The following is a 13,709-nucleotide window of genomic DNA, read 5'->3' as shown; positions in this document are numbered from 1 at the left end:
CAGCATAATCCCTAAAATCCCCGAGAGTTACTAATTATATCATAAATGTCTTTCGTCATTTCTTAAAATATGAGTTTGTACATAAACAAACGTTATTACTTGTAATAACTTTGATAGCCCTACGTTTTCATATGGCATGTAACATTTTTGCCGAGCCCATGCCATTCACGATGACTTCCTTTTCCTAATTAAGTGACTAGAAAAAGGAAATTTTGGGTCGTAGTGGCTGCTGTTTGAATCACTGTTCAATTTACCCGTCATAGATCCCATCAATTGTTAAAATCGGACTTGTGCATTTACATTTCCATCATCGTAAACATCACCCTAACCGATCCCCCGCCCCCCCCCCCCCCCCCCAAAAAAAAAAAGGGAGGATGGAGATATATAATACATAATATGTAAGACCAAATAAAACTTAATAAGTATCCCTAGAACTTTTGGCATAATAGCATCACATACATGGCATCAGACCGATCCTTAAATAGGATGGAATAGAAAGAGATACATATCTTGCACTAGGTTGTACTTAACACCTGTTATAACTCTATTCGCATTGGAGAAGTTGTATGACAATGTAACAATTAATTAAACACTTTCCTGAGGAAAACAAATCCTGTGGAATATTCAGCATGTATATAGAGTTTGCGCACCCATCATACATAATTTGTACAGAGGAGAGATAGTTAAAACAATAAAATAGAACAAACACATTAGTAGCACCGGTCTCCAGGGGGTGTTTCACAAAACTTGTCTTCAATGACAAATGACAGTTGTTGTTATAAGCTACTGAAATCCTTGCTCCCGATTGGCTATCAGCAGATTTGTCACTGATATTTGTCATTTGTCATTGAAAAAAGGCTTTGTGAAACGGGTCCCAGTTAATTGCATCAGATTGCTGGATTTTGAATTGAATATTAATAAACCATTCTTGAAAAGCAGGCGAAGATCCACCCCACTCTCATCATGTGTATATCTCCTGCTAAACGTATTCATTAAATAATGATTTTACAAGCCATTATTGATCATCATCAATAGTGATCTGTGAGTTCGTGACAGGTTCAGTGACCCATTCAAAATTCCATATCAAGTGTCTCTCCAAGCCCCTCTCCAAGTTCCTCGGTCTTGAGCCAACCGTTTCATCGTCTCATACCCCGTCGCTCCACATTGTGTGATTACATCAATTGATAGGATACCCAAAGTCACATCACTACTTCTAAATAATTACATCTGATAAACATGTAGTGGGCACAATCAAACTGGGGGTATCCATACTAAAGAGAAAAAGTTTAGTAAACTAAAACCATGTTCACCTAATACTATGCAATTTTTATATTGATGATATTAATCCCACTTCAAACACAATTAACGCGGCACAGATTTAAATAGATGTATGCTACCTTAGGTACTTTAAAAATCTTAATTTAGAGACATAAATACATTAAGCATGTTTAATAGGCGCATAGCATATTTGATAGTCTTGATGCTACGCAATAATAACCAGCAAAAAAATGGTGACGAGATGGACAATTTGTGATAGAAATCCTGTTCTGTTGCCTATAATCTGTCGGTTTAGAGTTTGTTAATTTGAAGTCAGTTTGGTGGTGTGACTGACAGGTAATGATTTTTCTAATGATTTTGTACAGAGCGGAAGTCACTGTCAAAACGAATATTAGAAGGGAAAAAAACAAATGATTAATCTATTTATTAATGAACGCTTTTCGTGAAAGTAAACAAAACAAAACAAATTCATAGAGCAACATTATTTTTCTTTTGCTAAAATGGCAGCTATACCTTTATTACTCAGTTACTAAGTACAGGATAATATTTCAGAAGTATTTGCAAGTCACATTCTAACAAAAGCTTGCATCATCTAATCTATCTACAGCTAATAAAAACAAAAATATTCATCAAATGACACAGTCTACAGCAGATACGGTTTCATAACTTATAAAAATCACCGACTTATTTTGATGAACTCTTTTGAAAATCTAGAATGTTGATTACAGAGAGGACTTGGAAACCAACAATGTAATGGAATTGAAAGACCCATTTTACAAAGATACAACTGATCCGAACCGCCCTACAATCAATCACAAAGTAACTATTGATCCCAATAGCAGCACAATCAATCAATCACAAAGTTACGATTGATCCTAAGTAAGCGTCGTACAATCAACCGAAAAGAAACAATTGTTCCCAATTCGCCTTATACAATCAATCACAAATTTAAAAATGCCCTGAATCGCCCTACGTTCAGTCCCAAAGTTACGATTGATTTAAATCGTTTTACAATCAAATCATCACCAAGTTTCGATTGATCAAGATCGCCATACAATCAATCTCAAATATATGAGTCGCCTAGTTCGACGTTGCTATTGGTGTCAGACAAAACTTTTATAAGGCGAGCCCCCGGGCAGTGACATATACACAAAACTACTGAAAACAACAAGATTCATTATTTACAAATATTCAGTAGCTGAAAATATGTTATTTCTTACAGATTTCTTCATTCAGCCTTTTAATTCCTCTACAACCACACACTTGCAAACACAACTTTTTTTAAAACTTTAAATATATCATGGAAAGGAATACGTCATAGGCTGCAGCTAAAAGTTTGAGATTTTTATTTTTTTTGATATGCTCCCAAGCTGTAACATACCCTTTGTAACGAGTTAATTCAAACAGCAGCTGCAATTCATTTCTTCTTCCAAAATATAGTAAATACAGTCGAAAAGACTTTCAAGAAATAAACTTAGGGGCAATTTGAATGGTTGTGCGACTCTTGCTCCTGAGCGCGACACTTGATAACATAATTATATTTCATACACTTTCCAAATTCTTAACTCAGTTCAACCGGGACCCAACGCTTCACCTTATTTTAAACCTTACTTAAAGCCCACCTGCAACCGTAACCCTTTCACGAAATAAAGCCTGGAGTAATTGTCACAGGAATAAATGTCCGGTCTCATTTGAATAACCTGCAGTACATCCCATGTAAATCATGATCAGTTTGTTATGATAAAATGGTAATGTTCACTTTATTTCAATAGGCGGTGGACAAAGCTAGTGAGATTGCTATAGATTGATTTCTCGAGAATATTTGCAACCATGTTGGTAGAAGCAGATTTAGAGATGTAACCATTCAATCAGAGTGCGCCACATAAAAAAAAAGGGCAAAAATGTAAAATTTGAATATGGAAAAGGCATGTCATTACTATGAACTGATGTGACTATGCGAATCACAAAGTCCCTTTTGGCCAGGCTCCAAGGCTTGCTTAAAGGCTCTCTAGATCTATGGTTCTTAAATGCACTCTGGTGCAATCTGAGCCATATTTTTGAAGCAATTCCAAACAAATTTATGACTAATAATCAACATATTTTTTTTTTTAGAATGACATTTTACATATTTTCAAACCTGTACAACAAAAATCACAACTTGTCACTGTTACATATTGAAACCTCCTGTGGACTACCATGCAAGGATTTACAATGATGAGAATACTTGATTGCTTTTGTGAAATCAAAATATGAGAAGGTAATCTTTTCCATTTTGTAGTATAGTGAACCTGACCGAGAAATTGTCTTCTGATACAGATACGATATATAAATTTGGCATTTTTAAAATAAATAGCTTCAGAAGAGAATTTTTAAAAAGCACAACTCTATGCTACTATATATTGTACCCATCACCACACTTCAAATTCCTTAAATTGTAGTTGAATAAGCAATACTTTTCAACGAGTAAATGGTCTGTTTTCATTCTACAGCTGCAACAGTTAACTTTCAGAAATAGCATCAGCATGAACAAATATTTCAGTCACATAATTGACAAGATAGATTACCAGATTATAAACAGTTCACTTAAACTAAAAAAAAACATGAACGGATAAATAATATGTTTACATTACTCTTATATGCTACACAACAAACTACCCAAACATTTCTTTTATACTGCTGATAAATTCGAACCAGGGCTTGCGCAGATAAAGTGTGTGGTAAACCGCCACAAAAAGTATGTTTGATATTTTAACGTGAAACATTGGCATAGTGTGAACTACTCTGGCCACAGTGAAACATTGGCGAAGTGTGAACGACTCTGGCCACAGTAAAACATTGGCAAAGTGTGAACTACTCTGGCCACAGTGAAACATTGGCAAAATGTGAACTACTCTGGCTACAGTGAAATATTGGCAAAATGTGAACTACTCTGGCTACAGTGAAACATTGGCAAAATGTGAACTACTCTGGCTACAGTGAAATATTGGCAAAATGTAAACTACTCTGGCCACGGTGAAATATTGGCAAAGTGTGAACTATTCTGGCCACGGTGAAATATTGGCAAAGTGTGAACTATTCTGGCCACAGTGAAATATTGGCAAAATGTGAATTACTTTGGCCACTGTGACACATTAACCAATTGAGAGCAACACTATGTAACCCACAGTGCACATAGTAAAACAGAGGCACATATCCACTGTGGCCAAACAAGAGTGTACAGTTAAAGCAGCCTTTATGAAAAGTGCAGAACTGGAACATTTGAAAAATTCAAACACACAGTGATCAACACTCTTTTCAAGCTGGCTTCACAGCTCTTTAGTTTTAACACTATATGACAAAAGTTTGACGCAATGTGTCTGGTATACCAGTCACATTGACCAGATTATTCGATGGGGATAAGGATGAGGATGTTGACAGTCGGAACGCATCTGATCAAAGTATTTCCATAGAATGTTCACACAATAATTCTAAACAATGTTCAAAACCATGTTTTTTAATTTTTAATTTAAGTAGTGTAGCAGTCCTCAAAACTCATCGGGAAATTTCTTTGACTTTTTCTTTTTAATCTTTTCGTAGTCTTCCCCGAATCCCCAGAAGGATGAGGGCTTACCTGCTGCGTCCCTCTCTCTTTTCGCAAACGCTGAAAATGTCGAGGCACAATTGCAGATGTAATGATCAGACTTGGCTAGAATGGCAAGGTCAACGTGTGGCTCAGATGGTTTGTGTTGGACCACCTTCACCTGAATGGGTAAAAATCAAAATATCCAGGAATTACAAATATCTGTCAAAGGAGATCAATTCATAACTTTCTAGTTCCTCCAAATTCTCGTTCGACAACATGCAAGCAAAAATCAAAACAACATTTTTTTTTTTTTTTTTTTTTTTTTTTTTTGGGGGGGGGGGCTTTTTTCTTATTCATGAATGACCACATGTTTTCAAAAGAATAGGACAAGTTATTTATTATACACAACAGTAAAGGCTTAAATGAGGCAAGCAAAAAACTGCTTTAACCTCCCCCCCCCCCCAAAAAAAAAAAAAAAAAAAAAAAAAAAAAATCCTTAAAAAGGATGGTTCTACCAAAATGATTATTTCTGTTCTGGCATGTTCTTCGTCAAGCCAATCCCATCTGTTTTACACGCAGAGCTTGTGATCACTTTCTACGTCCCTTTGTCCATCCAGTTTCTTTTCAGACTTCGTAGGTTTCCCCCTTGGTCACTGCGGTCACTCTGTTTCCAAAATCACCCATGCGTGACCTACCAAGGGTCATTTTTTGCCATTTTTGGCTCCACTTTTAGCAGTGTATTTCTATTTTCCCTATTCTGTATACTACAAATTTCTTTCAAACTACTATCGAGATCTTCAACCTTTATCAAGATCAGTGACAGCAAAGACGGACGTCATTGTATGTATATAGTTCTAACACAATTGCAGTTCTATTTATTACATTTATTATCGTTATTTTTCCTTTGTCTTGTTATTAACTGTATGATTTCCATTATGCTAAGAGAATGCAAAAATGCAAAACAGCTTTTACACTAAATTTTCTTTTCATCATATCTCATCAAGATATTTGTTTACATGAGTAAATAAATACATAATTTCATAAATACATGAGTACATGAATACATAAACAAATAAAATGACTGACTCAATGAATGAATGAATACATTAGAAAAAACAGAAAAAATTCTTCATTCTTTTTACCTTTGAAGGCAGAAACTTTTTCAGGGCCTTGATGTCCGGTTCCACATCAGATGCGATAAACACGCCCTTAGCTTTTATCTTCTTGACGACGGCTTTAATCTGTTCCTTGACGAGATCAAACGATAGGTTACACAGGTCGTCTGTCAAGTTGCCAAATTCGTTATTGTAACCAAGGCATTGAGGCGAAGCAAAACGTTGCTTCGCGCTTTTTTTCACCTGCCTGCATGCATTAATCTATGTGGATCAAGAGAATAGTGAGAATATAAATTAAAATATATTTGCTGACAACGATATGAAATAGTTTTGAATGTATAGAATGCTTTAGATAATTATGAAGGATTACATTATTGAGTAGTGCGCCATTACTTCTTTTATTTTCTAGTCATAATAAAGATAATAATATGTTTTGTTTACCTATGGTAACCTCATCAGTATTAATACTGTTCTCCATGAGAGCTCTGTAATCACAGTATTGCCCCCAGTTTTCAAATACATGTAGCTGTATAGTATATCAGTCTTCCTTTAACCCAATGTACAATACTGATTAGTGATTATAAAGAGCACCGACATCCTGTACACCTATATGTTTTTCACTTTAATTATATAACATCATTTTTTTTTTACTCAACTCCCAAAATATCTAGTTTAATACCAATTATTTCAGTAGAATGTTCTTCTATTATTGTTTGTGTACCTGTATGTTATGATTATCGTGATTGTATATACTTTGTATCTTCTAATCTGTAAAAGGTTTTGCAATTCGGCCTTTGGCCACGATGAAGTTGTATTAATGAACGTTTCAATTAAAATCCAGTCAAAACTTGCTCTCAAAAAGTCCAGACAGAATACTGAGAATAGAATTAAATAATTAAATAATGCTGTGGTTATACTGCCTCATATGTGACCGTGGCTTAACACTTACCCAGTCTGAGCCTTGTCGTATGTGCACCCCAACAAATGGTCCCTCAGAGAGATTCTCCTCGATGAATTTATCTGCTTGCTTCTCGATTTCTTCAGACCAGTGGAGATATCGATGGAGCTCTCTGTTCTCCCTCGTCACCGGGAAGGCGGCCGGAGCCCCAGGAAGCGCAATCACTGGATACTCTGAAACTGGAAATCTGGATTATCCCAAAGATAACATTACGCCATACACAAACCCGCGATCCTACAAAGCTAAAATTATAAATCTCCAAAAGAAAGCTTAGGAAAAAGATGTATTTTGTACGTTATTACAGTTATCTGAAGAAGAGAGTTATCTATAAAGGGTTCATGATATTAGTTTGACAGTTACAAATTATATATAATTCCTCCAAAATGGGAATGACTGTCAGCTGTGCTACAGCTTTAATACCTGGCATCCTTCCGGTAGGTCTTGTTATAGATAATATTTGGAAATGTAGTCTTCAGTAAATATGTCTGCTTTTTCAGTACAAGTTTTCAGAAAATTGAGGAACGTATAGTTTGGAACATTTGTTCTATTGAAAATCTACTTTAAATTACACGAAGCTCTTCAACTCCACCATGCTCGTAGTGCCTCAAAGCCAAATATAACACAAACACTAGATGAATAATATTCAAATTCTAAGCACATACAATGACAAGTGTCCCTTTCTTGAGATGACGATATCATACCTTTCTTCCCACATTCCTCGTGCAAGTGGTTCATGTGTGTTATTATAAGAAAGCGGACTATATTCTGCAAACTCGTTGAAGTCGATGTCAAAGTTATCCCAGAATGGCCCGAAAGGATTACCTTCTTTCATCTTGCAGTCTCTTTTAGTTTTATCTCTAAAATGGTTACAGAATCCTAAACAACAAAAAAGAAGGAACCTCATCATCGTTATGATCATCATCATCATCATCACAACAACAACAACGACAATTATAATAATGATAATAATACTAATGATAGTGGGTTCTTGTTAAGCACTCGTGTTTGTCATACCTGACACTTCTGGTGCTTTACTGTTATTACCCCGGTTTTAGCATGGCTGCTAACACTATAAACATGACGGACAAAGAAAGAGGACAAAATATACAGTTCCTCATTCTACCCTCAACAATTGATGTGGTAGACAAAGGAACATCCCTTCAATGCTATTATGTAAAAATGTGTAGAACAGGTGAATATGCATGTGACACCTGTTCTACACATTTTTGCATAATAGCAGTGAAGGGGTGTTCCTTTGCCTACCACAGCAATGGTTGAGGGTAGAATGAGGAACTATATATTTTGTCCTCTTTCTTTGTCCGTCATATTCATAATGTAAGACATCGCTCTAGCATTGCAGGGAACTAAAAGGACAGTAGTGCCGTGACGGGGATTTGAATTTGAATTTGAATTTGATTGTGCTAGGACATCTCCACCTCATCAAACCCATTCTGAGGGGTGTTTCACAAAGATCCTAAGTAGAACTTATCTCTAAGTTGGACTGAACAATTATGGAAAGCCATTAGCATCTTTGAAAATATTTTGTGAAAGTTATTTTAAAAGGCACAAAACGTTGATTCAAATCATTCATATGTCGTATTGTCAAGGAGATTACGTGTTCTCGATGTGGAATTTATAAAAAAAGTCTAAAATACTTGAATTTTCGCTATTAAATATATTTTATTTTAAGGCTTCAAATGGCCTTCCATAATCTTTAAGTCCAACTTGGAGTTAAGTTCAACTTAGGATCTTTGTGAAACACCCCCTGGCCATCCAGCCACCTTCGCCCTATCTATTTGAAATGTGACCAGGCCGTACGTTTAAATAGGAAAAGAAAGATCCCAACATATTAAAGAGTAACCGGAATGAATACGTTTTAACATCGGTTTGAATATGACGAATACGAGAATAAATTAGTCCGTCTTTCAAGAGACCATCTTCATACCTATACGTTTCCCTTCTGGCCACACAGATGGGGCTAACTCCTCCATGAAGGTTTCCATGGTGATGACCCGGTGATATTCACGGAGCGGGTCAACCTTGAAGTACTTGTCAAAGGGAATTTGAACCTGGAAATGCAAGAGTTTTCAATAAGACGTTCAATTTTTGAAAAGCTATTTCTACAGATGAAAAAAGGAACATAAGATCATGTTATGCAATTTTGTGGACAACTTGCTTGATCTATATATTAAAGGCCCACTGCACTACTTGTAGCTACTTGCGCCCTCTATATAACAAACAATGCCTAATCGGTGACCATTGGTCCCCCATGATCCTCTTTTTCTTATGTTAACTGAGAGCTGAGTTGATGAGATAACCACCTGTCCAGTGACCTTGTAGGGCGGTCTAATCCCTCCTGTAAACTATGGCAGATAAGCTTTAATACCGTAAAGGAATAGGCCTACCCTTTCAAAACAAGGCATTCCCCATTTTGTGCTTTGCCTCAGTAATCTTTGATTCAGATCCCTAAAAAATATAACACATGAACGAGAGGAAAGGACAAACTTTCTGTACACACAGTATCCACTATTTTTTGCATGACCACAATGCATTTGACGCCAGGAATTCAAAAAAGGAAAAAGACACTTTAACATCCTTAAAATGGCAACAAATTGATAAGCTCTAAATCACTGTTTTTCGAAACAAAATAAGCAATTTTATAACTTTCCAACATAGCTTATAACCATGCCCATTATTTTGAGGGGCAGGATATTCTATTGGAAAAATTTAAACAATATCAGTAAAATAATTAAATAATTGTTGCCAATTTGAAGAATTAATGTCATCATTTTAGCCCTAAGAAAATTCCTGCACCGAAAAGAATAACTTACAGCACGCCAATTGTTTTTGGTATGGTATTCATTCCATGGTGGAAGAATAAGAGTTCGGTTCAGACCATGAGCGAAGGAAAGAGCTCCCAGAAAATGATCTCCTTGGTTACCAAAACGACCTGGTAAAATGAAGAAAAAAAAGGATAAGATTTTCAGTTTACCGAAGAAAAGAAAAAGGCTGATCATGATAAGCATAAGAAAGGGATTTTTTCTCTTTTAAAGGGAGGGGGGGGGGGGGGGGGGGGTCTTTAAAATTGTGATTTTTACACATATAATAATAATATAGACCTCTAATATTATACAGTTATTGACTGGCAGGGGGTGTAATATAACATTATTTGGACCGCTGAAGGGAGTTATATTTCCCAAGTGGTTATATTTTCCCGAAGCGCGCAGCGCTGAGGGAAAATATAGTCACGAGAGGAAATATAACTCCCTTCAGGTCCAAAGAATGTTATATACCCCCTGCCAGTCAATAACTGTTATATTAGATAGCCCTTTTTTGTGTGTGGGGGGGGGGGGTCCAATAAAAATTTTCCCCAATTTTTTTTTTCCCCTTTTTTTTTTCGGAAATTACGGAAAAATAATCCGTCGAGATAGTTCAAGAAAGAAAAAGAACCTTACAAAAAAAAAAAAAAATTATACAAAAATTTGGGGGGGAAAAAAAAAAAAAAAAAAATCGAAAAAAAAAAATTCTTACCCAAAAAAGCATTTTTCGGGAAAAAAAAAAATTACCCAAAAAAGCATTTTTGGGGAAAAAAAGAAAATGTGGAAAAAATAATTTCAAGGGAAAAAAAATTCATGAAAAAAAAATATTGAAAAAATTAAATGACCCTCGGTAATGGTGTAACGTGTGTAATTGGTGACATACAGTCCTCAAGAGGGCGACATACACTGATTAAAAATATATTCATTTCACCGGCCGGTTAATATAACACCGAAAAGTGACCGGCCAGGAAAATATAACAATTTGGATCCTCGCAATTGATATCACGTGACGAGCTCTGGACCAATCACATCTCGGTATCTGTCTAAGCTATCTAATATAAGTACATGTAAATATACTTTGTACACATAATTTGTTCAAATATGAGAAACATATACAAATATAAGTTTTCTGTGTCAGACATATTTACATCAGCATATTTTCATTTTTATTTTCACCATGAGTCATCATTATCAACATGATCAACATCATCATCAGTTTTTGTTTTAAATTGTTTATCATCGAAAGTTATGAATTTTTGAAAAAGTTTGTAAAACTATAGAAAAATGGAAATCACTACACAAATTGCCAATTTGGTTATCGGTTTATGACGTCATGTCCTCACTATTTATCAATCGCTTTATATAGTTTAATCCCATTAATTTCTCTTTTTATTCCCCAAAACTTGACTTCCCGATGCCTTTGCCCAGGTTATAGGATTTGTATCATATTGCTTAGATGAAATTGCACAAAATCTTTTATGAACTTTGAAGAATTGACATTATTTTCGGAACATTGTATATTCATAATTATTGATTTTTATCTAAATAGTTTATCACAACTCACATTTTTTTACATGATTTAACTGAAAAAATACTCTATATTAGTGCATCCACACATGAACATATTACTATCAATCTAACTTGCATGCTAGTGTGAAGAAATAAGATTCTTAAGGGGGAAATAGGACATTTATATCATCGATATAAAGAAAATAATTAGGGGGTAGTGAGGACATGACGTCACAGACTCATGAGTGAATTTCCAATTTGTCTTGTGATTTTCATTGTTCCATAGTTTTACAGACTTTTTCAAAAAATCATAACTCTCTAAGCATCCATATCCGATTTTTTTCAAACTTTCTTTGATTGGTTTGTCTGATTTTCCTGCTTCCATTGAGAGTAAGTTATTTTTGGAGTGGACTTGGCCTTTAAAGTGATACAGCATGGCTGAGATGCATATCTCTAGTGCCTATGCAAATTGAAGGGCGATGGAATCGGTTTCAAATGGCAAGGACGTTGTTGCACACAATCACAATTTATGTATGACTGCATGATATGCTTAGTATGATGTTATTCAGTAATAAAGCACAATCAGTAATGGTGGACTCTATGACTGTGTAACTCTTGGCGTTTTGATCAGGTTTGTAGCATAATTCTCGAATTCATATTTATATTCATATTTCCGATCTGTTTTAACAAAACAAATAGTTCATCTTTTGAACTTGGTTTAAGTCACAATAAGCTGGATAATGCACTCGACAAGCCTCGTGCATTATCCGATTGTGACTCAACCTGCGTGCAGTGCATATTCATAAATGCAGTCGCAAACCTGAATTATATGTATACTATCAAACCTACCCATGCAGGGGCAGTAGACTACATATCCATTGGGGTCAACGCTACTTGTTTCAGATCCAAAGATTTGTGAGAACAGCAACAAGAGTTTGAGGCTACATAACATCAAAGAAATATGCTTGCTTGCAGTATCCATTACTGTCATCAGCCAGCTGCAAAATGAAGGAAAACAAAGGAAAAGTAGTCCATGTACGGACAATTATCCACAAACTAATCATTCTCATATTGTACACTAACGATAAGGTCTAGCCAGCTGATTTCGAACAGGATTCAGGAGACATCTACACTGTTGGTCATAATGGTGGAATATTTATTTTTAACCCAGTTTAGGGAAGGATTTAAAAAAAAAATTATTTCTAATAGATCTAGATAATGGCATATATTCTCAGATTTTATTGAATATTAATTTGCGAGTGTTTGTTTTGCGTGACTGCTAAATCATATGTGGGATACTATGCTAATCAGCTAGGGAACCTACGTCCTTAAATCATAATTGACAGTAATGAGGATTAATGCCTCACAAAAGGGCACTAATATAGCTGATCGACACGATTTTTATCCTGGGGCCTCACAGTAACGAGGCCATTGCTTAGCCCCTGAATCATGACTGTACGCAGTGTTTGCTAGGGTACGCGGCCGCCCCCACAAATCCCCCAAAACGAAGAAAATGCAATAAATTGTCAAAAATTCATTGCATTTTCCCCCGGCCCCCAACAGGAAAAATTCCTCCGTAGGGCCATGCATTATGGTTCAAGGCATGGCCACACAGAGGAATTTTTCCTGTTGGGGGCCGGGGGAAAATGTAATGAATTTTTGACAATTTATTGCATTTTCTTCGTTTTGGGGGATTTGTGGAGGCGGCCGCGTACCTTAGCAAACACTGCGTACAGTCATGATTCAGGGGGCTAAGCAATGGCCTCGTTACTGTGAGGCCCCAGGATAAAAATGGTGTCGATCAGCTATATATAAGTGCCCTTTTGTGAGGCATTAATACTCATTACTGTCAATCATGACTTAAGGACGTAGGTCCCTTAGCTGATTAGCATAGTAGCACACATATGATTAAGCATTCACAACAAAAAAAAACTCGCAAATTAATATTCAATAAAATCTGAGAATGTATGCCATTATCTAGATCTATTAGAAATAAATAATTTTTTTAAATCTTTCCCTAAACTGGCGTAAAAATAAATATTCCATCATTATGACCAACAGTGTAATTTGATGAAGTATACTGAAGTAAAACGGTACTTTAAACGAATATTAGTAGACTTAAACTAGAGGTGGTAGATGGTTGATGGCGGAGTTAAGCAGGGCTCCCACTTAGCCGAGTTGGAGCCTCGAGTTGTGGTGAGCTGGCGCGAACTTATGGTAAGCCGTTTTATCATTAAAACATATTTCTTGATATCAAGAAATAACTTTACGTTGTAAAGCAATGGTAATTCTTGATATCAAGAATTGAATTCGTGATATCAAGAATTCGATTTTGTGATATCAAGAAGTGAATTCTTGATATCAAGAAATATGTTTTAATGATAAAACGGCTTGCCATAGGGAGAAAGAGGGAGAGGGAGAATGAGAGGAAGTATAATTACTGTGTATGCAAAATTACAGTTCATAGT

The 13,709-nt window shown here is 35.7% G+C and overlaps 1 protein-coding gene across 1 annotated transcript; it reads right to left on the bottom strand.

Annotated features, from left to right (window-relative positions):
- Positions 1 to 4,309: 4,309 nt before the first annotated feature.
- On the bottom strand, positions 4,310 to 12,243 carry LOC585400 (GDP-fucose protein O-fucosyltransferase 1-like). The gene is made up of 8 exons (XM_030997286.1): positions 12,091 to 12,243; positions 9,745 to 9,863; positions 8,843 to 8,982; positions 8,360 to 8,364; positions 7,615 to 7,789; positions 6,905 to 7,100; positions 5,983 to 6,216; positions 4,310 to 5,018 (listed from the first exon to the last, which is right to left on the bottom strand). Exons 1-8 carry the CDS (start codon positions 12,230 to 12,232, stop codon positions 4,803 to 4,805), a joined length of 1,227 nt encoding a protein of 408 aa, XP_030853146.1. The 5' UTR covers positions 12,233 to 12,243; the 3' UTR covers positions 4,310 to 4,802.
- Between the last annotated feature and the right edge of the window lie 1,466 nt (positions 12,244 to 13,709).

Source organism: Strongylocentrotus purpuratus, unplaced genomic scaffold (genome assembly GCF_000002235.5).
Source record: "Strongylocentrotus purpuratus isolate Spur 01 unplaced genomic scaffold, Spur_5.0 spur5_scaffold_4, whole genome shotgun sequence".
NCBI lineage: Eukaryota > Metazoa > Echinodermata > Echinoidea > Camarodonta > Strongylocentrotidae > Strongylocentrotus > Strongylocentrotus purpuratus.
This window is presented reverse-complemented; position numbering and strand designations above follow the sequence as displayed.